Source organism: Physcomitrium patens, chromosome 1 (assembly GCF_059467195.1).
Source record: "Physcomitrium patens ecotype Gransden chromosome 1, ASM5946719v1, whole genome shotgun sequence".
Classification (NCBI taxonomy): Eukaryota; Viridiplantae; Streptophyta; class Bryopsida; order Funariales; family Funariaceae; genus Physcomitrium; species Physcomitrium patens.
The window spans coordinates 6,988,521-7,010,931 of NC_143410.1; the positions used below are offsets into that span (position 1 = coordinate 6,988,521).

The 22,411-nt window shown below is 38.8% G+C and overlaps 3 protein-coding genes and 1 pseudogene across 10 annotated transcripts; 2 read left to right on the forward strand and 2 right to left on the reverse strand.

Moving 5' to 3' along the window:
- Positions 1-92: 92 nt before the first annotated feature.
- LOC141045186 (short-chain dehydrogenase/reductase 2-like) lies at positions 93-1,416 on the reverse strand (annotated as a pseudogene). Its single transcript, XR_016502096.1, has 2 exons — positions 1,272-1,416; positions 93-1,124 (listed from the first exon to the last, which is right to left on the reverse strand). The product of XR_016502096.1 is annotated as a short-chain dehydrogenase/reductase 2-like (transcript).
- A 4,206-nt stretch (positions 1,417-5,622) lies between these two features.
- LOC112284609 (uncharacterized) lies at positions 5,623-10,326 on the forward strand. Of its 4 annotated transcripts, none has more exons than XM_024524570.3 (15): positions 5,623-5,887; positions 6,124-6,230; positions 6,942-7,032; positions 7,140-7,260; positions 7,454-7,646; positions 7,771-7,915; positions 8,114-8,204; positions 8,332-8,390; positions 8,514-8,591; positions 8,765-8,848; positions 9,099-9,259; positions 9,410-9,538; positions 9,636-9,708; positions 9,847-9,932; positions 10,087-10,326. In XM_024524570.3, the coding sequence occupies exons 1-15, from the start codon at positions 5,801-5,803 to the stop codon at positions 10,196-10,198; spliced, it is 1,617 nt and encodes a 538-aa protein (XP_024380338.1). In that variant the 5' UTR covers positions 5,623-5,800; the 3' UTR covers positions 10,199-10,326. The 4 variants fall into 4 exon arrangements, with proteins under 4 accessions (XP_024380338.1, XP_024380328.1, XP_024380349.1 ...); XM_024524560.3 differs by having other exon boundaries at positions 5,669-5,887; positions 9,636-9,753; XM_024524581.3 differs by having other exon boundaries at positions 5,669-5,887; positions 7,200-7,260; positions 9,636-9,753.
- Positions 10,327-10,812: 486 nt separating this feature from the next.
- LOC112284600 (putative CoA ligase CCL8) lies at positions 10,813-17,915 on the reverse strand. Of its 3 annotated transcripts, none has more exons than XM_073532725.2 (18): positions 17,776-17,915; positions 16,965-17,177; positions 16,401-16,669; positions 15,964-16,182; positions 15,562-15,757; positions 15,014-15,102; positions 14,686-14,757; positions 14,274-14,324; positions 14,014-14,121; positions 13,660-13,758; positions 13,318-13,410; positions 13,076-13,153; positions 12,756-12,851; positions 12,544-12,631; positions 12,333-12,406; positions 11,802-11,981; positions 11,395-11,448; positions 10,813-11,112 (listed from the first exon to the last, which is right to left on the reverse strand). In XM_073532725.2, the coding sequence occupies exons 2-18, from the start codon at positions 17,101-17,103 to the stop codon at positions 11,065-11,067; spliced, it is 1,953 nt and encodes a 650-aa protein (XP_073388826.1). In that variant the 5' UTR covers positions 17,104-17,177; positions 17,776-17,915; the 3' UTR covers positions 10,813-11,064. The 3 variants fall into 3 exon arrangements, with proteins under 3 accessions (XP_073388826.1, XP_073388828.1, XP_073388830.1); XM_073532727.2 differs by having other exon boundaries at positions 17,482-17,801; XM_073532729.2 differs by lacking the exon at positions 17,776-17,915 and adding an exon at positions 17,533-17,657.
- On the forward strand, positions 17,906-22,108 carry LOC112284620 (RNA pseudouridine synthase 4, mitochondrial). Of its 2 annotated transcripts, none has more exons than XM_024524611.3 (11): positions 17,906-18,521; positions 18,793-18,917; positions 19,220-19,326; positions 19,520-19,669; positions 19,941-19,988; positions 20,187-20,267; positions 20,448-20,567; positions 20,731-20,823; positions 21,007-21,115; positions 21,245-21,291; positions 21,611-22,108. In XM_024524611.3, the coding sequence occupies exons 2-11, from the start codon at positions 18,851-18,853 to the stop codon at positions 21,977-21,979; spliced, it is 1,191 nt and encodes a 396-aa protein (XP_024380379.1). In that variant the 5' UTR covers positions 17,906-18,521; positions 18,793-18,850; the 3' UTR covers positions 21,980-22,108. The 2 variants fall into 2 exon arrangements, with proteins under 2 accessions (XP_024380379.1, XP_024380371.1); XM_024524603.3 differs by having other exon boundaries at positions 19,252-19,326.
- Positions 22,109-22,411: the final 303 nt, after the last annotated feature.

A 22,411-nucleotide genomic window follows, 5' to 3' on the forward strand; every position in this document is an offset into this window, starting at 1 on the left:
CACAACTTCAACGAGAGCACACTTAAGTGAAAAACTATGAAGAAAACCGAATTACTGGTTTCTACAGATTACCTTTCCGGCCACCTCACCACACACATTCTGCACTATCAACCAGGGGATCACATACCTGGTCCTAACCTACACTGTAAGTGAAAATTACGTATATATAGCATCAAAATGAATGCTGGCAGAACAATAAAACCTTGAGCGAATGCTTTGGCATACAATTAATGTAAGCTAACTGTAGCTCAGTTGTTGCCGCTTGAACCACATCAGCCCGACCGGAACACAATCATCAGGAGACAACAAACACAGCAACACGGGAGTATCGGCGCCTTCTTCCGCTTCAATTACACCATCCCGAGCGAAAGTCCCGCTTGTCACCTGCTTCTGATACATCTCATCGTCTAGCTTGTGAAATAGCTTTCTGTGCATATCAGTCCTCAGGAACCCTGGATGTGCGTTGTGCACATATATTTTATGGTCATCTGGTTCGTCTGCCAATCTTATTGCTAGGAAACGCGAGTGCGCGTTTATAAGAATCTTTGAGAATTGGTAAGCCGTGTTTGAGTATCGATTAGGTCCCCCGTTGCCAAGTCGACAAGCTTCCAGGAAGTCTCGATCTAATTCGATGAGAAAGTACTCATCGAATTGGGATGGTTCGTTCAGCTGTTTCTTCAGATTTTCTCATTTACGCTGATCAACCGGCCTACAAAGGAACTCATGTTGACGATCCTGGCACCCACATGAGACGCTCTAAACAGCGGCAGCAGCTCCTCGATTACAGCGACAATGCCCCGGTAATTTATCTTCAAGGTCTCGAAGGCATTCTCAAACACGCAATTATTGTGGAAGACGGCGGCATTGTTCACTAGAATGTCAAGCCTTCCTGGATCCAATCGGCGAAATCCGCCACAGATCGAGAATCACTTACATCTAGCTTCTGAAAGACAACATTGTGTAATCCTTGGGCATGGAGAAATTGAGTCGATTTTAACCCACGACCGCTGTCGCCAGCGGTTAGTATGACTGTGAGACCTTCCAGTGCCAGTCGCCGCACGACCTCTAAACCAATGCCCTTGTTGCCTCCAGTCACAACGGCAACTGTCTCCGAGCTCCACCACCTGAAGGCCACAACAAACTACAATAAATTCAGAGCATCTGAACGAATCTGGAAGTAATCTCGCAGAGTTAGCATGGTCGTCGATGCTCTAAGCTTCTACAGAGCTCAATCCAATGCTTTCAACCCTGTGAGAGAACTGAACCCATACCGGCCATGGTCACTGACTGTTGCACTTCCCATCCTTGAATGTAGACCCGCACTGCACCCCAGTATGCTTCAAGAAATTTCCGATGCCCCGTTTACCGTGACCAAGATTCATGCGGATGGGTTATCACTGCCACCAACAACACCAGCAATTCGAAACCAGAACGTTTCCTTCAACAGGAGCAGGTTTCAACTACCCAACGATCTCTCTTCCACTGTTTTGTTCGGGATGGTTCCTGGACATTGTCCTTTCAACTACTCCGCTGCCACTATCCAACCCGAATCATGTACTGAGCTCCAGATTCTTATCTAATATGTTGGCAGTGGATTAGCACTAATCTATTCTCAGACGCAGTTCCGTGATTGAAATACAAGAAGGTGGTCTAATTGAAAGCTGATGTGAAGGGAATTTGTGCGACTGCCACTATTGTGTAAGCGAATCCGGGTCTAGAGTTCCGCATTGGTCATGAAAGACGGTTGTTGGATCCCATACTATTAACACCACGCAACAAAGAGTATGCTTCATCTTCATCTTCTTTGGACATGAAAGTTTTATACTTTTGCAGCTTTACGGAGTGATAAAACATCGCATTCCTGCTGTTCTGCCGCTGCTAAGGTTTTCAGTTGATTAGTCAGCGTCCCCCATCTACAACTATTAAACCGTTGACCACATGTTTGCTAGACATAAAGTTAGGGTCACAACAGTCTGTGCTACTACCACCACAGTTTTTGTTGCTGTCACCTTAGTTTTTGTTGCTGCCACGTTAATTTATTCTTATTAATTTTTTAATTATTTTTTGTTGAAATTAGTTTCTTTTCCATAAAATATTAATAAAAAATTAACCAAAATAAAATAAAACAAAAAATATATGTTGAGTGGATGACAAGTTGTGGCAGCAATAGCAAAAAGTGTGGTAATATGTGGGGATGTAGAAAATCAGATTGTGCTGATAGTAGAAAAAAATGTGATGAAAATAACAATATCCTAAACTTATTCTTATCTCTTTTGTCCCTCATTTGTAATCCACAAGTGGATAATCATGACATGGGTGCTCATTTCAGCACCAGGCCTAAAATGTTGACAACTTCAAAACAAAGATAAGTGGAGCTCAATTCCTCTTTAATTGATATAAGTATGTGTATGTGTGTATATATATATATATATATGACATATATAGAATATGTTAGTCAAAATCGTTAATGCCTTTGAATACATTAATATCTACACTTTTAATACCTTTTTATATATGAGTTTCATCCAAATGTACAAACTTGTATCTAATGGTCTAGTAAAAGTGTAATGCTTGAGAGGATAAATCAGTACAACCAAGAGAATATCTTGATCAAACAAGGAATGAATCTATCTTGGAATGAGGTACTACTTAAAATGTCTTATTTTGAATTGAATCAAGTATGATCAATGTTTCTTCTTTATTATGCATTTTTCTATTAAATTACAAAATTTTAACTACTAAAATATTTCAACAAGTACATAAAAAATACCATAAATTATATTTTTCTTAACTACATGGATTGCTACACAAATATGTTATCAAAATATTTGGCATATCTTATATTTATGTCCTTACACAAATTGATAAGGAGACACAAAAGCTTGAGGTAACAAACTTTTACCAACATTAGTGGCTACGCAAATTCATATTTGTTGTTTCCAATTCTATTGAAAAAATACAACTAAAAATTGAAAATATAAACCTCTAAGGGTTTTTTAATAAAAGTCTAAAAATATACAAAAACTATTTTTTACCAACAAGTTAACCTATAGCAAGCAATAATTACATTGGATTTTAATATTCTTCAAAAAATCTTTAATATATCACAAATCCACACTTATAAAAAATACTTTAGAAATTTAGTTTATTAAGACTCTTTAGCATTTAGAAGAATAATCTATTGTAAAAAAAATGTAGAGGTTGTATTTAAGTTGCTAACTAGAATGTCTATACATTCCTTAGTTGTAGAGCTTTACTAACAAATATGCAAAATCAAGCTAATGATATTGGTGTATAAAATCTAGCTCCAATAGATGATATTAGCAATAAAAATTAGAAATAAGAGTGAAATAGGTAGAGCTGATGGAATCAATGAATAAATTTTATAATTGATAAATAAAATAAAATAAAATAAATCTTTATGTACTTATATATGTAAAGATTGTCAATAGTGAAGGATGATGCCTTATTAACATATGGGTGATGTCTTGCTAATATATAAATATATATATATATATATATATATATATATATATTTCAAAAAATCATTTCAAAAAATATTTTAATAATTTTACATAATTTTTATTATTTCAAATTCTCAATGAGTTTTAAATAACTTATATATTTAATTTTACTATTTTTTATTTTTAATAAAATATATTTTATTATTTATAGGTTTTAATTTTATTTAAAAAATAAAAATAAAATAAATAGTCTATAGTTATTTATTAATTAAACCAAAAAATACTAGTTATCAAAAATATTTGCTACTTACTGTGGAATTAAATGATAGATCTTTAGAAAATTTAAAACTACTTTCAAAAAATATAAATTTTAATCCTATACTTTTTATACTATGTATAAGTTTAATTATATATTTTTAAGTTCTTTTTGAATGCAAAAAAATTACCTCAATTTAAAAACTATATTCAATACATACTTTTAATATTATAGAATAAAAATAATACAAATTCAAATGATATGTTTATCGTAAAAACCTAATACAAATAATTTCTTTATTACAATGTCGTAATATTTTTTTAAAAAAATTATAAAAAAAAAGTAATAAAAAAAAACTATAATTTTTATATAAATGATTTATTTATTAATTATCAATCAATTATATAGGTGTGATTTTTTATAACCGATTTATCATAAATTCATAATATAAACCATCTTTAATAATATGCGATTCAATAATTAAATAATTATATACACACAATATTTATAAAATTATTTACCACTTAAATACTTTATATGTGTCACATTTTAAAATTCTTAAAATGATTCTTCATACAATCTTGTAAAGCTTAAACGTGGTAAAAGTGTAAATAATTAATAGAAACAAATAATTAAATCACATATATTTCTTAAAATAATTATTTTGTATTTAACAAATCTCAGTTTTTGATTTTTTAATTTAATTTAATCCGAAGCCTGGATTTATTTTTAAGTTAAAGCTCAAATTTTTGTTGGAAGCAAAACGTATTATTAATTTTTGTGCAATTTTAGTACAACTACAGATTTCGATTAATAATTTAAGATTTTTTTTTAAATAACTAATATTATTGAATATATTTATACAAACACACATTAACATATAATTTTCAAATTTAGGTTTAAGATTTTTTTAATAAAAAAAAAGAAAGAAAAAAATAGAAAAACAACAAACTTTGACACCACCATTATTTTTTGTTCAAACCATTGATTAAATATATAATATATGGTATATATCAATTTAAAAAAAAAAAAAAAAAAAAAAAAAAAACAGAATACTTTGTTTTTTTTACTAACTTGTTAATTTTTTTAAAATTAAAAATACTACTCATTTTATATTTAATTAAAAGAATATATATATATATATATATATATATATAGTTTGGGGGCAATAGCAAAAATTGTTTCACATTACATATACTCATAGATAAATATTGTTCTATAGATTATCATCTATGACAAGTGGAGTCTAAACAAAGCTCTTCCTAACTAAATAACCCTATATTTTGTAATGTAAACTCATGCAAAGAGGCTCTCTTAAGCTTGATAATGGTGATTCCTAATATCTTGAAGATCCCACATTTGAACTCAACAAAGAACATTGACTTTGCTATTAGTTTCTATGTTTGCTTATCTTACCCACAAAACAATGTTGTGAAATATTGCATCTTTTCTTGAACCATTATCATCCTTGAACCACCAATCTAAGTAGGAATACAAAAAATTCTTGCACCTATAAACAATAAATCAAAATAAATAAATAAATAAATAAATAGATAAATATAAATAAAAATCTAGACATGTGTTACAAATATCCATTCTCCTTGATTTCCCAAGTATCCAATGTCGTCAGTATCCAATATTCCTTATATCCCCGGTGTATAGTATCCAGTATTTCGGGTATCCAGCCCGGTGGTACCCAGGTGGCCCTTCCAAATACTCCCTCACAGGAGACATATAACTCCCCAAGAGGATAACTCTATGACGGATATCGAAGTGTTTATACCCGGTAAACATGCAGAGCCCTGACCCTGGAGTCGATACCTGGGCGGGTCTTCCAATTCCATCCGCAAAGAGGGGTTCCATTGCCCTATTGCAAACTCAACTTCCCGCCATTCCCAGGGTGGTCGTGCTTCGATACCCGGCGACAAATTTCGCATGTTTTTTTTTCTTCTGTGGACTCGATTGTGGGTTACTGTAACTGACCTTCCACGTAGTCGATGATTTGTTTCCTAATTCATTTCCGCCATTTCGCCATTTCGTGTCGTGAGGGAGCTTGCAGGCAATCGATCAAAGGGTTGCGATGAGAGGTATAATGAGGATCCGTCTCGGTGGAGGTCGATTCCGAGCCACGGCCACTGCTGCAGGAGCTTCTGGAGCTGCGCCCAATGTCAGTCCTTGCTTGAAAGGGTGTTCCTTGTTGGTTTTCGGACAAGAGTCTCTGGTTTCCCGTGTGAATTGCTTGCGCACATGGTGATGAGTGTTAGGGCTGTGTTGATGGCGTGGGTTTCGATTTGAGCTCTGTGATTTCTGATGGGCAGTTACGAATTTTTAGGAAATACTTTGTCTGTAGGTGATGGCCATGCGAATTGAATTTGACTTGCGGTTGGTTTTTGGAGATACCAGAAAAGTGAGCTTGGGAAGCAGCCATTCATGGCGCAATTTGGTCAGGGTTCAGTGGAACCACCTTCAAATTCTGCACCTGCTATGCTGGATCCCAGACATTCTGAGAGGTAAACTTCTCATCTTCACGAGTTTCAACATTTTTAGGCATTATTGAGAGGCAATTGTGTTGTCCAACTACAGCTGGTATATGAACTCCTGTTATATGAATTTGGCTTATTTCAATTATAGGAACCGTGTTAAATCTGCTGTACGTTAATGGACTTATTAGAAATTTTATTTATTTTATTTATCGGAATTAACACAACCTAATGCAGTATATTATCAGGGAACTGTGTGCATTATGGCGCTTAGGTGATCACAAAGTGGTTAGAATTTTCAGATCTATCTTCACATTTTTGGGTGACGATTGTAGGGGTTTTGGTTTGCACTTTACTCTTCATCTCGGGATAGTCCTCTCTGAAAGTAGTTGTATCTTAGAGAAACGAAGGGCATTTTTCATTGGCTTTCACTGCGTTATACCTGGTCAGAGTACATGGATTCAGTCTAATTACCGAGGCTTTTGGTATGAAATTCGCCAAGATAACTTAATGTCCACGACTTTACACACTCATAGGTTCTTTGAGACTCTTCTACTTGCTTCCGTGATTCACACACTTGTGTTTCGTTTGTGTGATGACATTTAGAATAGAAGGTCATGTGCGTTGAGGAAACAAGACTTGCTGTCGATTCTTGCCTGTGCTATTATCATTACTTGATCGGAATTGAGGGTTAAGGGTTTAGGGTTTAGGATGCTTATATGAGCCCACTTCCTCATGCAGGCTCCTTAAGAAAGTAAGCATGCTCATGCATGAAGCCGTTCACATGAGAAATTCAAGCCTACCAAACGCAACTCTGCGTCAGCTGCGAGAGGTAATTCAGAGGCATACTTTGAGGTTTGTGTGACATGAGTCATTTTGACAGTGCTTAACTAATGCACAAGAGCACGGCTCATTTGTTCTTATCTTCTGACTCCCCAGGATTATTTGATGTTGAATATGGATTATCGTCAAAGAGCTTTGATTGTGCTAGGGACCCAGTTTGGAGTGGATCGAAAAAGGTTGAAAGGGCTTATGCAGCACTACATGACCTTGAATTCTGGTAAGATTCTTAAGGATTTATCTCTTGGTATTAAAATCATCAGCCTCCTTGTCTATATTAATTTGCGCTCTAGCCCAGTTCCAGTGTCACTGTGTGAGAAACTCTACGCTATGACTGGTATAATGGTTCGTAGTATTATCTCTTCTCAGATGCATGCATTAGAATGAAAATTGATTGTGGTATTTGATGGTAGTTGGCAATACTGAAGAAACAATCGAGGACAAAACAAGTGATAGCGGTATAGATGCTGCTCATTATCGTACTGAGCGAGATTTACGAGCTGCCCTTGTGCCATTATCGTCACGATTGTTTGAGCAGATGAATGGACAAGTTGGTGGCCTCAAGTTTCTAGTGGATCTTCGTGCGGACCTGAAGACCGCGCTGCTGTATGGTTTATTCTACGGCATTAAACCATCAGTAATGTTCATCTTGTTTTATTGAAGGTTGCACTGTTCTCTACAAGCTGCACAATAACGAACATCTGTTGGTTGTGAGATGCTCTCAAAACAGGAAGAACAACCTCGCATCACTTAGAGCACTGGACAGTGACTTGCAGGGCCTCTTTGCAACATGGCTTAGTCCAGCATGCCTTGAGTTGCATCGCATCACTTGGAATGACGCTGCCTGCCTACTAGAGAAGATAGTCACTTACGAGGTTCTTATTAAATCTTGAATCTTTGTCTAAGATTCAGTCATAGTGTTCCGACAAGTTATCTGCTTGACACTCAAAATGTTTCTGTAGATTATGTAGGACGAATAAATTCAAAGATCTTCTTGAATGGTCAAAGCTAAATTATTTCGGTATCTCATCTTTGCATGAAAAGCTTTTGATATTTTGAATTTTGGTTTGAAGGCTGTACATCCTATCACCAATCTCTACGATTTGAAGCGGCGCCTGGGAACTGGAAGGAGATGTTTTGGCTACTTCCATCCTGCCATGCCTGGTAGACATATCTGACGATTCACCCGTACTATTTTCTGCATGTGTTTTCACTGGCATGGTTTTAGATGCAGTAACAGCATCTCGCTAATTGATCCCTCTTAGTGTCTGATATTTAGTATTTTCCACAGGTGAACCGCTGGTCTTCATTGAAGTTGCTTTGACGAAGGGTATTGAAGGGTCAGCTCAGGTATACATCCGTGATCCTGAGAGAAATCGTGCCTTTTCACATTATCCTAGTGAAAAATTTCGTTAAACTGATCAATAAGGTTTGAATCAGTTAAATGTGATGTTGGACGTTGTTGCTGTGCAGAAAGTTCTTTTTGGAGAACCTCCTTGTGATGAAGCTGTGGCAGATTGTGCACTCTTTTATTCAATAACTAGTACCCAGGTGCTGCTCTACTTCATCGTCTCAGAAACACCTTTAATTTAATCTGAAAAGTATCATGAATTGGTAGCGTTCAAAAGTTGTTGCGCTTCTATAATCCAGAAGTATTGTATCTTTAAATGTCAGCTCATGTTTAAAGAGTGAACGTAATAGAACTACGTGTTTGCCCAGGGCAGCCAGGACTAAAAGGCATTGAGCTGGGAAACTTTCTGATAAAGCGTGTTGTACATCTACTTCGGCAAGAAATGCCTGAAGTTCAGGTATTCATTATTTTTACTCGAACTTTGCGCTACTCGTATCGAGCAAAATCATCAGAATTGTACATTTGAAGATGCAAGCAATAGAACTTAAGATTGATAGGAAGTGAAGGTCGTGATGGCCATCAGAACTAAGCCATTGTCTTAAATTATAGCCAGCGATTCTCGACTGAATTAACAGTTTGGCGATTTCATGTTATTGAACTTCAGTTGAAACCTTACGACTTCTGATGCACAATCACCTTTTTTGCAGAATTTTGTAACTCTTAGTCCTATTCCAGGCTTCATGCATTGGTTGCTTGCAAAATTGGCAACTCAGTGCCATGTTCAGAAATCTGGGGATAAGTCTGCAAATAGCAAACTGAGTGAAAAATTGCTCTTTCCAGAAGAAGAAGTAAAGCTGGAGGCTTGCAGGTTTGTTTTACCATGAACTCAGTATCAATAATTCATCTATTTGGAAGATTTCCTTTAGACCTTGCCGGGTGTATGGTTTGTTTAATATGACAGCAAACTACGAAGAAATGTCATTCTTGCAGCAGAAGTTAATGAAGTTGAACCTCACAGGGATGAGGGAAATTCGAAAGGTCCAGTGGAATTTATGTATGATGTTCTGTCGTCTGCGGAACATGAATGGGCCAGCTCAGAGAAGCTGTTAGAAGCTCTGCGTCCTCCTCTTTTGCGATTGTGTGCTCGGTAAGACTTTAGCATTTTTCACTTTTGAATTCTAAACAAAATTACAATTAATTACACACTTCCGTTTTGAACATGGTTTGTTTCAATGATGTCTCAGGTACATACTTCAGGAAAAGAAGCGGGGAGCTGCATTAGATCCTGTAACTAATTTTCATGTCCGAAATGGAGCAGTATGTTTTATACTGACTCCATCATATCGATGCTGTTCTTCCAAAGTAATAATTGTTTCAGGATGGTTTGATTTTGTTCTCACATGTTGCCCCTCTTGAGATAGAACTTCAACTAATTGTCTGGAATATGTGCTGTAGAGTGTGGAACAACTTAACTGGATGGGAGACACTTCATCCAAAGGACTTGCCGCGAGTGCAGGTCTTATGGTTAATTACCGATACAGGCATTGATCAATTCTCAAATACCAGATGGACGTTGAAACTCATGCAGTTTGAAATGTATTCATCACTTGAAAACATCTGTGTGATTCTTGGTAAATTTGTCTTTACTACCATTTGGTATTTTTTCTACTCATCATCTCCAATATTCTTGTACAGGCTTGAGGACATTGAAGCTAACAATCAAGCATATCTTAACCGACGTGTGGTTGCTGCGTCTCCTGCTATGCTGGCATATTTGCAGCAATCAAGATCAGATACCCAGCAGTAGAAACTTTAGAATATGTTGTTCCAAGGCAGAGGTTCACCTTCTGCGTTGTTGTTCAAACAAGTTTAGTTTTACAAATTCAATGTATAGAAGAACTTATAATTTAATGAAAAAGCATTTTCCCACCGTAAGTTACAAGCAGTACTGCGTTCACCTCAACATTTACGAAATGGTCACCGTAATATTAATTTTCCACCTTTAGAATGTTGATTTTTTTACCTGTAAGAACATTTATCTTAAAATAATTCAACCAGTTAATTTACAATAAAATTAAATAATAAAATTTTAGTTATTACATAATCAATTTTACGTATTCACTCATTTCTTCTCTTTTAATGCAATGATTTTAACATGTTTTTTTAACCTGTTTTCGTAGTGAAAGTTTTTAGATGTTTGTAGCGAAACTATACAAAATTGGTATGAAGAAATTCCATCAAATCTCTTGGCACTTGTTACATGCATAACAAGTTTCAGGAAATTGAAAATATGAGACATGATTTTTCGATAAATTTAATTATTCAACTTACTTCAATCATAAAGTTTCAATAGCAGTTTGGAGGGTTCAGTTACAGCATATGCGTCCATGCGTCAATGCTGTGGAAAAAACAAACGATGGATCGATACAAGAAGTGTTGTTTGCTCGAGATGGCTTCAAATCCAAGTAATAAGCTGATGTAATGAATCAGCTCAGGCATGAGCCAAATCCAAGCATAAAATTGATCAACTCAGATTGGTCAACGTTGACATGGAGAGATTAGCATCTACTCTCTGATTGTCATACCTTTGCTAATATGAACCAACACACTGGAGAAGTAATTGACCAGTCTTGACGACCAAGAGGTTCCTAAACTGGGATTCGAAATGCTTGTCTATGGCAACCCCCTGAGAATTGAAGTCCTCAAGTCTTTCTTGTTTACCTGCACAAGAAACAGCACAGTGGATTATAGATGATTAACAATTCACAGCTAGCACAGGTAGAGCTACGGTGGTAATGTTTGTAACAACTGATGCAACAGAGACTAAGGTACGAAAAGAGAAACCTTCTGGCACCACAATTGTTGGTGATCTCACTCTTCATCCCCCGATCCCGAAAAATAGTGAAAAAGGAAAAAATACAACAAAATGAAAAACTTGGCAATATTCAAGGTTTTGAAACAAGGTGAGCATTATCAAGCTCTAAGGACGGAAGTGAGACGCACCTTGCCCATGGCATTGCGTGGAAGGAATTTCCAGACTAGCAAATGCTGAGGGATCTGCATCAATGAGGCCACAGAAAAGTTCTTGAGTGTTGAAATGTATGCTAAATACATGTTATTCAAGATATCAGTGGAAATGATGCACCTTCAAAAGTTCCCAAGAAGCAAAGTCGTAAAAATGCTAATTAAGAAAGTAAAGATTACTTCGAGAATATTCTTCTTGAGTTAAAATTATTATAATTACTTGTGTAGTGCAGATCAAAACATTAAGGATATATCAGCTCTTCCAAGGAAGTTCCACACGGAGATTTTGCAAAATCCATACTAACACTGGCGAGTGCATTGGGAGAAGCGGCTATTCAACTTGCGATCAAACACGAACTGCAAAGAAAGCCATGAAAACGGTTTACCTTATAGGAAGCTAGCAGAGGGCGTGCCCATTCACGCAAGGCTTGCAAAGTAAGAACAGGCTCCCATTTGGCAGCAGCTGCTTCAGCTGCTGCTTCGTGTGGAACAATTATAGCCGAAATAATTTCCCCATAGTCATTGTCAGGCACACCAAGAATTGCACACTCTGCGATTACGGGATGCTGCGCAAAAACCACAAAGGTCTGTCTCAGATCCTTACAAAACCTATTCAAATTGCCACCAAGGGTATTGAGATTAAACAAGTAAATGAATTATCTGCTTCAAAATCAGCTTCTTTAAATGTCCAAGGATAGGATCACCAATGTCAGAAAACCTTTGACTAAAAGTCTGTTAACCATCGAAAACAACGAGAATTCCTCGGCTTAAGAAAACTTTCAAGAAATGCTTGAGAAAACAATCAAGAAGTTAGCCACGGACAAACAAGGGATCTGTGTGATAGCACGGATCAAAACTGAATGGTGCTCATAAAATCAGAACAGTTGAAGAAACCTGACTGAATAGAGTTATGATACCTGAAGGAGTACAGCTTCAATTTCAAGTGAGGAGATTTTATAGCCTCCCGACTTAATAATATCCACGCTTGTCCCTGCCACAACCGAATTCCACTTGTCACAACTACAGCAACAATGATTGATAGTAAGAGGCTGAAGCAAGATGAACTATTCCAAATTTTTTTCAAAATGAACAGGGCCAGACCAGAGAAGAGAACAGAAATTTACGTACGTCCAAGAATTTTGTAATAGCCACCTTCTTTGGTAACCGTGTCTCCAGTTTCGAAGAAGCCATCCTCCGTGAAAGACTTCTCAGTAACCTGCAAAATACGAGCAACTTTCAAGCCCATCAAACCAAACAAACCTAACTAAAGCAAGGAGCCCAATTATTAATCTCCACCTGAACCGTCATAGTGCAAAGGCCCTGATTACAGGTATGTGTACCTGCGGCAAATTCCAATATTCACTGAACATTCCTGGACTTCTGATGCATAGATTTCCTACACCTGTCGCCGTGCCTTCGTCGTCAACAATCAATACCTGGAGTAAAAACTACCACACATTATGAGTTCCATTATCATCAAATTACACCATACTTGGAGCATTGCACACTTTCTGAAATTGTACACATTACATAAAAGGAATATTCAACCTGCTTCAAAAATCCATTGATGGATAAACCACAATGATTAGAAGTATCTGGCAGTATTTCACAAGTTTTAAATGTGATACTTCAAGGGTACGAACTAAAAGAAAAGACTGACCTCTACACCAGGCAAAGGCTCACCAACGAAACCTGGCTTTCTGTCACCATGGAGAGGGTTGGACAGTCCCATACCAAACTGGAAATCAAGCAAACCAATAAACTTCAATAAGTTATTACACTGATGCAAGCCCAAGAGAAACATGTCAACCGTTTGTTGCGTTGTGAAACGCACAGGAAGCAACATCGATCAAGAGAAATCTTATAAGTATAACAAGCAATCCAGTCAAAATGTATCCACACCTCTGTCATCCCGTATCTTTCAAGAAGACGATGACTTGTCACCTTTTCCCACTTTTCCATCACTGGTTGCGGCAGGGCCGACGATCCACACATCTGACACCCATCAGCCAACGTGACTATATTGAAGCATGAGAGCATGTTCTCCACAACATTCTTAGTCTGCCTGTTACGAATCTCAGATTCCAAAGAAGAATGAGAAAAGTAGAAGCGGAAGAAAACGAGGCGTACGTGTGTATGAGAGTGCGTGTGGAGGAAGAGGGAGGAAGAGGGAGGAGAGGGAGGAAGTGTGCGGGGCTGTTTGCGGAGAAGGAGAATTTTTTAATGAGTTTTGCAAAGAAATACCATGAGGCGCAAATTCTTTGCAGCCAAGGAGCATGACTTCTGAAAGTCTCCATCCATGAGTTCATAGGCTTGCAGAAGACGTGCATATATAGTTGGCACCTGATTACAAATAAAATTTTGAGAAGGTATGTCATCTCTTACCTTTGACTTGCTGTACACCACAACTGATCAACCACAGCCACTGACAAATTTGGCAAAAGCGATTAACAGATCAACAGACAGTCAAACGAACAATTTCTACACAATTGGCTGTGTGTTGATGAGATATATCAGAGACATATGCGAACAAGATCATTAGGAGAAATCATCGAAACAAATATTATGCTAAAGACGGAGGAAAAGAAGAAAGCCGACCCCGCTGAAAACCGTCACAGCATCATTAGCTGGCGTCTCTGGGTTCGAATACGATTCTTGCCACCTGCGCCACACTTGCTGTGTGCTAAACTTGGGCAAAAATTCAACCTGCAGGTATTGAAATAAGTGATAAGGATTATCAACTTGAAATCAGGAGTCTAACGTGAATCTCACAAAACCATAATTAGCGGACTTGTTACGCTTGTCAAGTGACCATTTGAAATAACAAAGTGTTGATTGAAAAAGAGTACGAAGTTTACCGTAGCACCTACGAACAAAGGCGCAAGCAAAATGTTGACCAACCCATGCACATGTAAACTGAAGGGTGTCAAGGATCACTATAAAGCAGGAGGTTTGGTACTTTCAGCTTGATAACAATCAGTAAAGCATGAAAAGAAAGTAAGAAACTCTTTACCCATCATCTAGGTCCCAAAAATCGCTCTATGACTATTTTTAAATTTTAGGCGCAAGAATTCTCATTACATTCTATTTACAAAAATTCCCTTGCAAAACTTTTGAATAATATTTGGAGAATAGAGGCTCGTTGCAAAAGACTGAAATAGATTCAGAAAGACAAGTTCTCTAAAATTCCAAGCTAATGTATGACACCTTGGATTGAATTCAAGAGAAATATACAAATGAACATTTTTGTATAATGAAATTGTAGAGGATATGATGCAAAGGGAGACAATGAAGAAACCGATCCTTGGGAGAATATTCCCACGCTTTTGCCAGCATTTTCACCTGCATACACCAGGATGTTTTAATGCTACAGAAACAAGAGGCGGATAATTAGCCTATTTACAAGTGTACTAAACCACAATAAGACTAATGGTATATTTGATCTCCATCAATCCAAATATCTGTTGCCATCCTAGCACACCAGAACTAAATCCACCTTGCAAGAATGAACATAGCAATGACTGATAAAACTAAGAATGCAGCTCGAATCATCATGAAGCAGGAGGCATAATATTGCAAGCAAGGGGACTCTGATTACCTGAGCTCCAATACTGGCATGCGTATGAACAACTCCTTTCGGCTTTCCAGTAGTCCCACTCGTATAAATGATTAGTGCTGCCTGCTCCCCTGCTCAAACACGAAACCAGGTCTATCTTAGCCTAGAAGAACCATATTTTCACACAAAATTGAGTCGGTACTCAGAAACAAAGCAACAAGTGTTTGTGTAGATTGTGATAACAGCTTAAGCAACCCATTAGCGTAACCAAAACGTAGTGTTGCCTCCTCCTATCACAACTTAATCCATAGAGCACTACTTGACAACTAAGTTGAAACGTTTAAGACCTGTCGGCACGGATTTCTCACTCTTATGATACCTCAACTAATGACATTATATTACACATCTAAAAGCATATTAGATGGAGTGGTCCAAGTAACACTGTCTCAAGCCAGTTCACGGCAACGAACTTTTACATTCTTATCGAAGGGAATTTTAAATCCGTAGATCTATACCACAATACACGGAATAATTATGGTCGAACAAGTAAAAAATCTTAAGTTGCAAATCAGGTGTATATTCTGAAGTACCTCGAATGATAGAAGACACCTTTTGAATCTCTCGCTCCATTTGCTCAATAGATAGGAGCCCATGTTCTTGTGTATTAGACAGGTTGCTGTGAAAACTAGTTGCTGACGGGAGCAAGTACAAACGAGCACAACACTTTTTGACCACCGGTTCAAGGAGGTCCCGATAATCCTCAGTGGCTAAGACGATAGAGACACCCTATACGGCCACCCACGAAAATGTTGATTATTTCAAAGATTGATAAAAGAAGGCAGTATCAGGGCATGAAAATGTGCAAAAAAATTCTAAGATTCAAACTTGTCCACAAAAACTAAAACAAAAAATAAATAATAAATAAATGAATGAAAAAGCATGTGCATGATGATGTGATGCTTGAACGGAGAGACATAGAGTGTTCTGTGTACCGCATCAGAAAGGACATGAAGTAACTCAGCTTCTGGGTGGTTTAGTGCCAGAGGTACCGCCACAGCTCCACTAAGCCAGGTACCCCACATCCCAGCTACAAATTCAGCACAGGGTTTTCCCATGATGCCTACACGAGCACCCTCCAAGATGTTCACATTCTTGGCTCTCTCAGTAGCCACCACCACCACTTCATTCTTAGCAGCAATTTCCATGTACACCTGATCAGTCAGCTCATAAGTTGATAGCGGTAAGAGATCAACCACCAACTTTGATTGCTAAATCAACGTATGGTAGCCAATTCAGAGGGTAATGCACATGAAAACGTTTATACACAGCTGCAAGAACGTTGCTGGAAAATCATAGAACTGTAAAGATCCTTAACATAGCATTAAGTAAGACCTAAAAAGTTGATCAGTTCAGCAAAAAGAAAACATACCGCAAGAGTTTTAGATGCTTCTTGCTGTGCATCGTTACCCCCAGCTCCATCGGCTTTGTTAGACGCATTTGAAACCGACAACAGCCTCTCCTCACGGAACAGTGACCGTAGCAGTAAAGAGAGCTGAAAACTGGAGTGCAAAATCTCTCCATAGGTGTGATTCTTCCGCTCATCAGCTATGGCTATTTCTTCGTGCGACTTGGTAATACTGAAGCCCACCTTCAGCACATCTAACGCTTTTTCTGCACATTTCCTCGTCGATTCACCTCCTGTGTAGAGACACTTTATCAGAACCCTAGCAATCTGGAACATACTAATCACCAGGAGATACTCAAGATTCTTTACACAATGACGTGCAAATGAATGATGACCTTGACAGTTAAACAGCGAACGATCGATATAAAGGATCTTGCTCATTGTGTAGCTTGCAGACGGTAAATTAATATTATTTGCACAGAGAAACCATTAAACTTTGAGTTATCAAAGTCGAGATTTAATCTACATTTCGAACTGTTAAGAAGTGTTCGTTTGAAAGTGGAAATTAGTGCGGGAGAAAGAGTGTACCAGATACAGAGGCCAAATGTCTCACATGATCGGCTACATTGTGAGCATTGAGATTCGACGGAGAATTCGCGAACAGAGATTTCTGGTGGACATGGAAGAGAGTTAACCAAAATCGGCATCGTCCTGACACTGGGTGCATCCCAGCTCACAGGGATTGGCCCGGCACTAAGCCTAGCCACAGTTTGCTCCCGCCAGAAGAGAGTAATGTCGTGTCTGCGGTAGACCCAGATGGCAGAATTCAGCTTCCCCAACAAGCAACCGTAATAGAATTTTCGGCAGAAAGAAGTGAATTAATTGGAATGTTGAATTAGCCTCTGGATCATAGACTTTGAGCATCAACATATGAAGTACTCTTGCTTACGACACACTAAGAGCTCCTCAGAAGCAGAATTCTGCCATCCACGAATCTCTTACAAAGGTTACAAGGACCACTAGATATTAAAACCCGGCTTCATGACAAGAATTTCGAAAGATCCACAGAATGCTCTCCTTTTTGAGAGAAATTGCAAAACTTTGCCTGTCATGTCTGGTCAGCGTGACCTAATGTATGAAACGTTGATTGGATCACCTCCGTAACAACCCAATCATCATCTCGATCAATCGCCACATGGTAGCACACAACGGGCGTGCTCTGCCATTTTCTCGGGGAGAAAACACAACCTTCTTAATTCTCAAAGTTTCATGAAACTCCATATCAAAGAACGACAATCATCCCATATGGTAAGACTATGAAGAAAATGATAGAATATAATGATTTTTTCATATTTTCTACTACTACACGTCATGAATAAAAGGGTCAGTGGCACATCACCGTGCTCCGGTTATCTGTCATTGCCAGAGCGTGGAAGTGACGTCGGCGGAAGGACATCTGGTTTAAAACGCGACAGACGAAACTGGTGGTCTGTTCTCAACTGGCCGGTTCTAGGGTTTTAGGGTTTAAGCCTATTGGCCACCAGCCCCAATACGTTAACCAAAACACAAGGGACAGGACAGATTTCCCGGAAGGTGTTTAATGAATTTAGATCTGGAACATTACGTTGCAATAGGACGAATATCACTCTATGCTAGTTTGAAGAGAGAGTTTCTGACGATAGTAGTGAAAGAAACTGATATCGTAGGAACGTTTATGTGCCCATTGTGTGCATGTTTATAATGTCATTAATGTTTTGAGACGCATGTTGGTCGTCTCATGAGATTTGGAAGTTGGGTTATGTCCGACCTCAAGGTTGGACAATTTTGAAGGCAGCGACCGTAAGTTAATGTTGTAGATTTCTTGCACGCATGGGCGTCTAAAATATCCTATTAGAATGGCAGCGCCTGGTGTTGCATCATTGAGGCGCATTTTAACCTGTGCTCCCCGAACGACCGTACTTGACAATGGTGTTCGGGATTGGTGGGGTTTTGTGAGGCAAGCGCATTTGCGTTCCTTAGTTGGGGATGTAAGTGAGATTGACTCAACTGGAAAACATGAGGATGTCAAGGCTCCGAGACTGCAATGGAAGGAGCTACCTCCGGTTCCATTGGAATCAGCGGTCCGTGTTTTAGAAAAGATTGGAAGTACGCAATCATTTCCTTGCTATTGATCATGTCCTGAATTAACTGTGATCAGCTGCGAATTGCACGTTGATCCTTGCTCCCCTTTGCATTTGCCTTACGGGAAGATGAATAGGAAATTTGATGCCCGCATCTGACGCCAAAGGAAGAGCCATTGTCGCAGTTTGAGAACTTCATCTTCACAGGATCTGTCTCGCCTCTAACAGTAATTGCAAGAATCATGGGTGCTTCTAAAAATTTGACTTTAGGCTCTTCATTATGATTCGTTCGCCAGGTTACAATGAAGGATCCGAGAGTGGTCACAATAAATTGAAGAGGCTAACGGCGCTACGATGGGTTGCCAAGTGCTGTCCCAACGTCCCTCACAGCTTGCTCAACAAGCTCTTTCGTTTGCGGCAGGTATGGTCCTCATCTTTCAAGCTTGCTGATAACATATTTATCGAAATACAGTACCCACTTCTAAGATTCTGAGACATGGCGATTTACATAGTAGATTATCTTGTATACCATGCTGGATCCTAGAAGCCCTTGTGAAAAGTCTTTTGGAAAAGCTATCGGAAGGGAGGGAAAGGGATACATGAAGTGGTCAAAATTAGTGTTACTTGTGAAGTTTTATGACACGATTATTTTGCCCTGAATTGCTATGCTGTAATCTAAAGCATGAAAGAGAGGTTTGTGCGTGGTGCCAATGATATGCTTAGAAAACAGGTGGCCTGTCTACCTTCTCTACCAGATTCGAATACAGGCACCTCAAGAGATTTCTTCCAGTGACGGAGTTGAGAAACCTAAGGACACACGGCTTAGAAAGGTAATTAATAATCTTGTATTGAGTGCCACAACGGTGCCTTGATTGGCTGCTAAGGATTTCTCTAGCGTCATGGGTGCCTGTTCCTCTCACATTGGTGAATCATCCCTTAAGTTTCATTTCGGCTGAGGTAAATAATCAAAACCTAGCCTTTGCTAGAGTTGGTATATATTTATATCGAATTGCCTTTTTGCAGATTTCAGCAAAAGATACACTTCAAGAGGGCGCAGTGCTCTGTATACCGGCAGCCGTTTCTGAAAGTTTATATGAAACGAATTCAGCAACAAACGTTCCAAAAATAGCTCTCCATGATATAAAGTATTTGCGCAGTACAATTCTTCACAAGGCATGACCCTCCACAGAGCATTTAGTTTTCTTCCTCTATGTTTGTCCCTTAACATGTCCTTTGAGTGTCTCTTTTCTGAGAGCATTTCTTGCGAACCTACAACTATTTTAACGGCGTAAAGCATTGAGTGCACCGCATTGAATAAATGTTCCAGACTGGCTCATCTTTGTTATCAATGAATCTTAGTCACTTAACAACTTAATATGTTACAGACCAGTAACAAGATTATGGCGTGTACTGATTGCAATATCCGTGGCACAAAAGTGAACAGGATGCCGAGATAATAGTCATTAACAAGCCAAGTGGACTAGCTGTTCAGGTAAGTCTTTTTGCATGAAGTTTGAGAGAGTGGGAACCTTAGAGGAATTCTCTCTGATTTTTGGTGATAGATAGATAAAAGGAAAATTTTGACTAATAGAAGAATGAAGCATCCCAGACAATCACTGAACTGGCTTTTGTTAGGCTTGTGGTGTTGTCTGTATTTGTTTAATAAGACTCTTGGTGTCCATGTGAAAAGGGTGGCAGTGATGTGGTGAAAAGTCTGGACTCGATGATGGAAGCTGCTCTTTCTTACAACTACAACGAAGGACCTCGGCTGGTATATACGTACCAACTTATTCTTTGATTGTGGAGCAACATGCGAGAGACTTAAATGAACATTTTCCACAGCAGTTCAATTGCCCCTCACTTTACACTGCAACCAATCGAGCTTTTAGTCAAGTTTAATAGTCTTTTTATTAGATGTGTTACGTACATACCATACTTGGGTTGACTGCAGGTTCATAGGCTGGATAAAGAAACCAGTGGAGCATTGGTCCTTGGACGTACCCACCAAAGTACCGTCTTTTTGCAAGCTTTGTTACGGAACAAAACAGAAAAGATATCTCAAGCTCCTGGGGTATTTCTTCTGAGCATTTTCTATCCTTGTTCTGACTAGTCTCTCTTGCCCTTGAGTGATAAGAATATTTTTGGAGTACCTGATTCATTGTGATGCTGACACTGTACATAGTCACCATGAAAATTAGTTCTGACGAATGGTTTTGTCTTGAACGGTTGTGTAGGGCAAAGTAGTTAGTGTCGAGCGATGTTATTTGGCTTTAGTGATCGGAGTTCCTGAGAAAAAAGAAGGCCGAATATCAGCACCACTTGCAAAGGTTTGGTGTGTGTGTTTGGGATTCATTGTGTAACTTTCTGTCACCTTTGAATTTTGGATGCTGGGAACATCCTTGATGATATTATTCTTTTAGGTCAAAATTCTCCGGCTCCCATTCTTTGGTTGTTTCAACAGCATTGAATACAAGCTGTGGCTGAACAAAACTCGTTGTTCCTACGCTCAGGTAGTCTCGGACAGTGGCAAACTTGATAAAATGCGGGTAGTCCATGGAAGTCACCCAAACGCTCAAGAAGCCATTACAGACTACAAAGTTTTGGGATCTTCTCTTTTTGGTAAGCTATACTACTTCTCTACTTTTTATGGAAACTCTTTGCGACTTGCCCACATTCGTCTGGTTCTGATTTCGTTCTAAGGCTTTTAGAATTCACGTGATCTCAAGCTTGATATTTGCGACTTAGCAGGCTGTTCATGGTTGGAGCTTCGTCCTTTGACTGGGCGCAAACACCAGGTAAGCATTACTTCTCTTGACTCTTTCACCAAAGGCAACAACCTTCTGTTCTCTTGATCTTTATGATTGCACTGTTCATATGGATCATTCTCGACAGTCCAACGTGAGATCTAAGATGTTCAGCTGCTGCGTGCAATTACTGACAAGAGATACCCCAGCAGAGCCTCGCTGTGTAGCTCAGAGATGTCTCATCCTGTTTGCTGGCATTGGACAAAACCCTCCATCCTAATGCTACAATTCTGTTTTCCTGGATTCTAAGTTGAATAGTAAGTAGGCACTTTAGACTCCGTTCTAATGAAAATCTATTTGTTCTTTCCAGATTCGCGTCCACTGCGCGGAAGTGCTGGGCATGCCAATAGTAGGCGACTATAAGTATGGTTGGCGGGCTCTTCGATTGTGGCCTCCAACCGATCGTACTGAGGACACCAAGTCTTCTGTCTTGGGATTAAGGGAAAGTGGTCATGTCTGGTCAAGTAAGCCTTATTTACATCTCCACTGTCGTCAGCTAATACTTCCAGACGTTGCACAAGCGTTTAAAAGCCAATCTAGAGAGCGGTCATCTGCTCAGACAGGTGCTAGAGTCAGTGGAAGCCAGTTTGCAGAACCATTAGAAATTATTGCTCCTTTACCTCCTCACATGGTAGTAAGCTGGAACATGAAACCGCTTAATGACTTCCCAATGATTTGATGTCCCCCTGCAGCAACATGCTGACAGATAGTGTACTTGCTTGAGAGCCAAAGATGTATTGAGGTGTTACAAATTACAACAGCGCTAAGTTTTTGGAAACACTTAGTACTGAAGAAATCATTGTATCGACTTTGGGTTCTGACGAAGAAAGGTTCCCTTTCTTCCTGACATAGATACACAAACTGAGAGTGCCATGTGAACAAGTCCGTGCTATGTCTTACTCGGCCTGAACAGTGTACTTTGGAGGGTCTAGCAGGACAGCTCTGCACTGGCGATGTAATGTATCAGCCTGCGTATCTGTGCTGTTCAAGACTTACAACCCGCAGTTTCTGCTTTTCCGGGAAATCCCAAATTGGGAGTTCATAAACGTTTCTACTGCATCGTTGACAATTGTGGATCAAACCCCCAAACAAATGCACGAGCATTGCAATG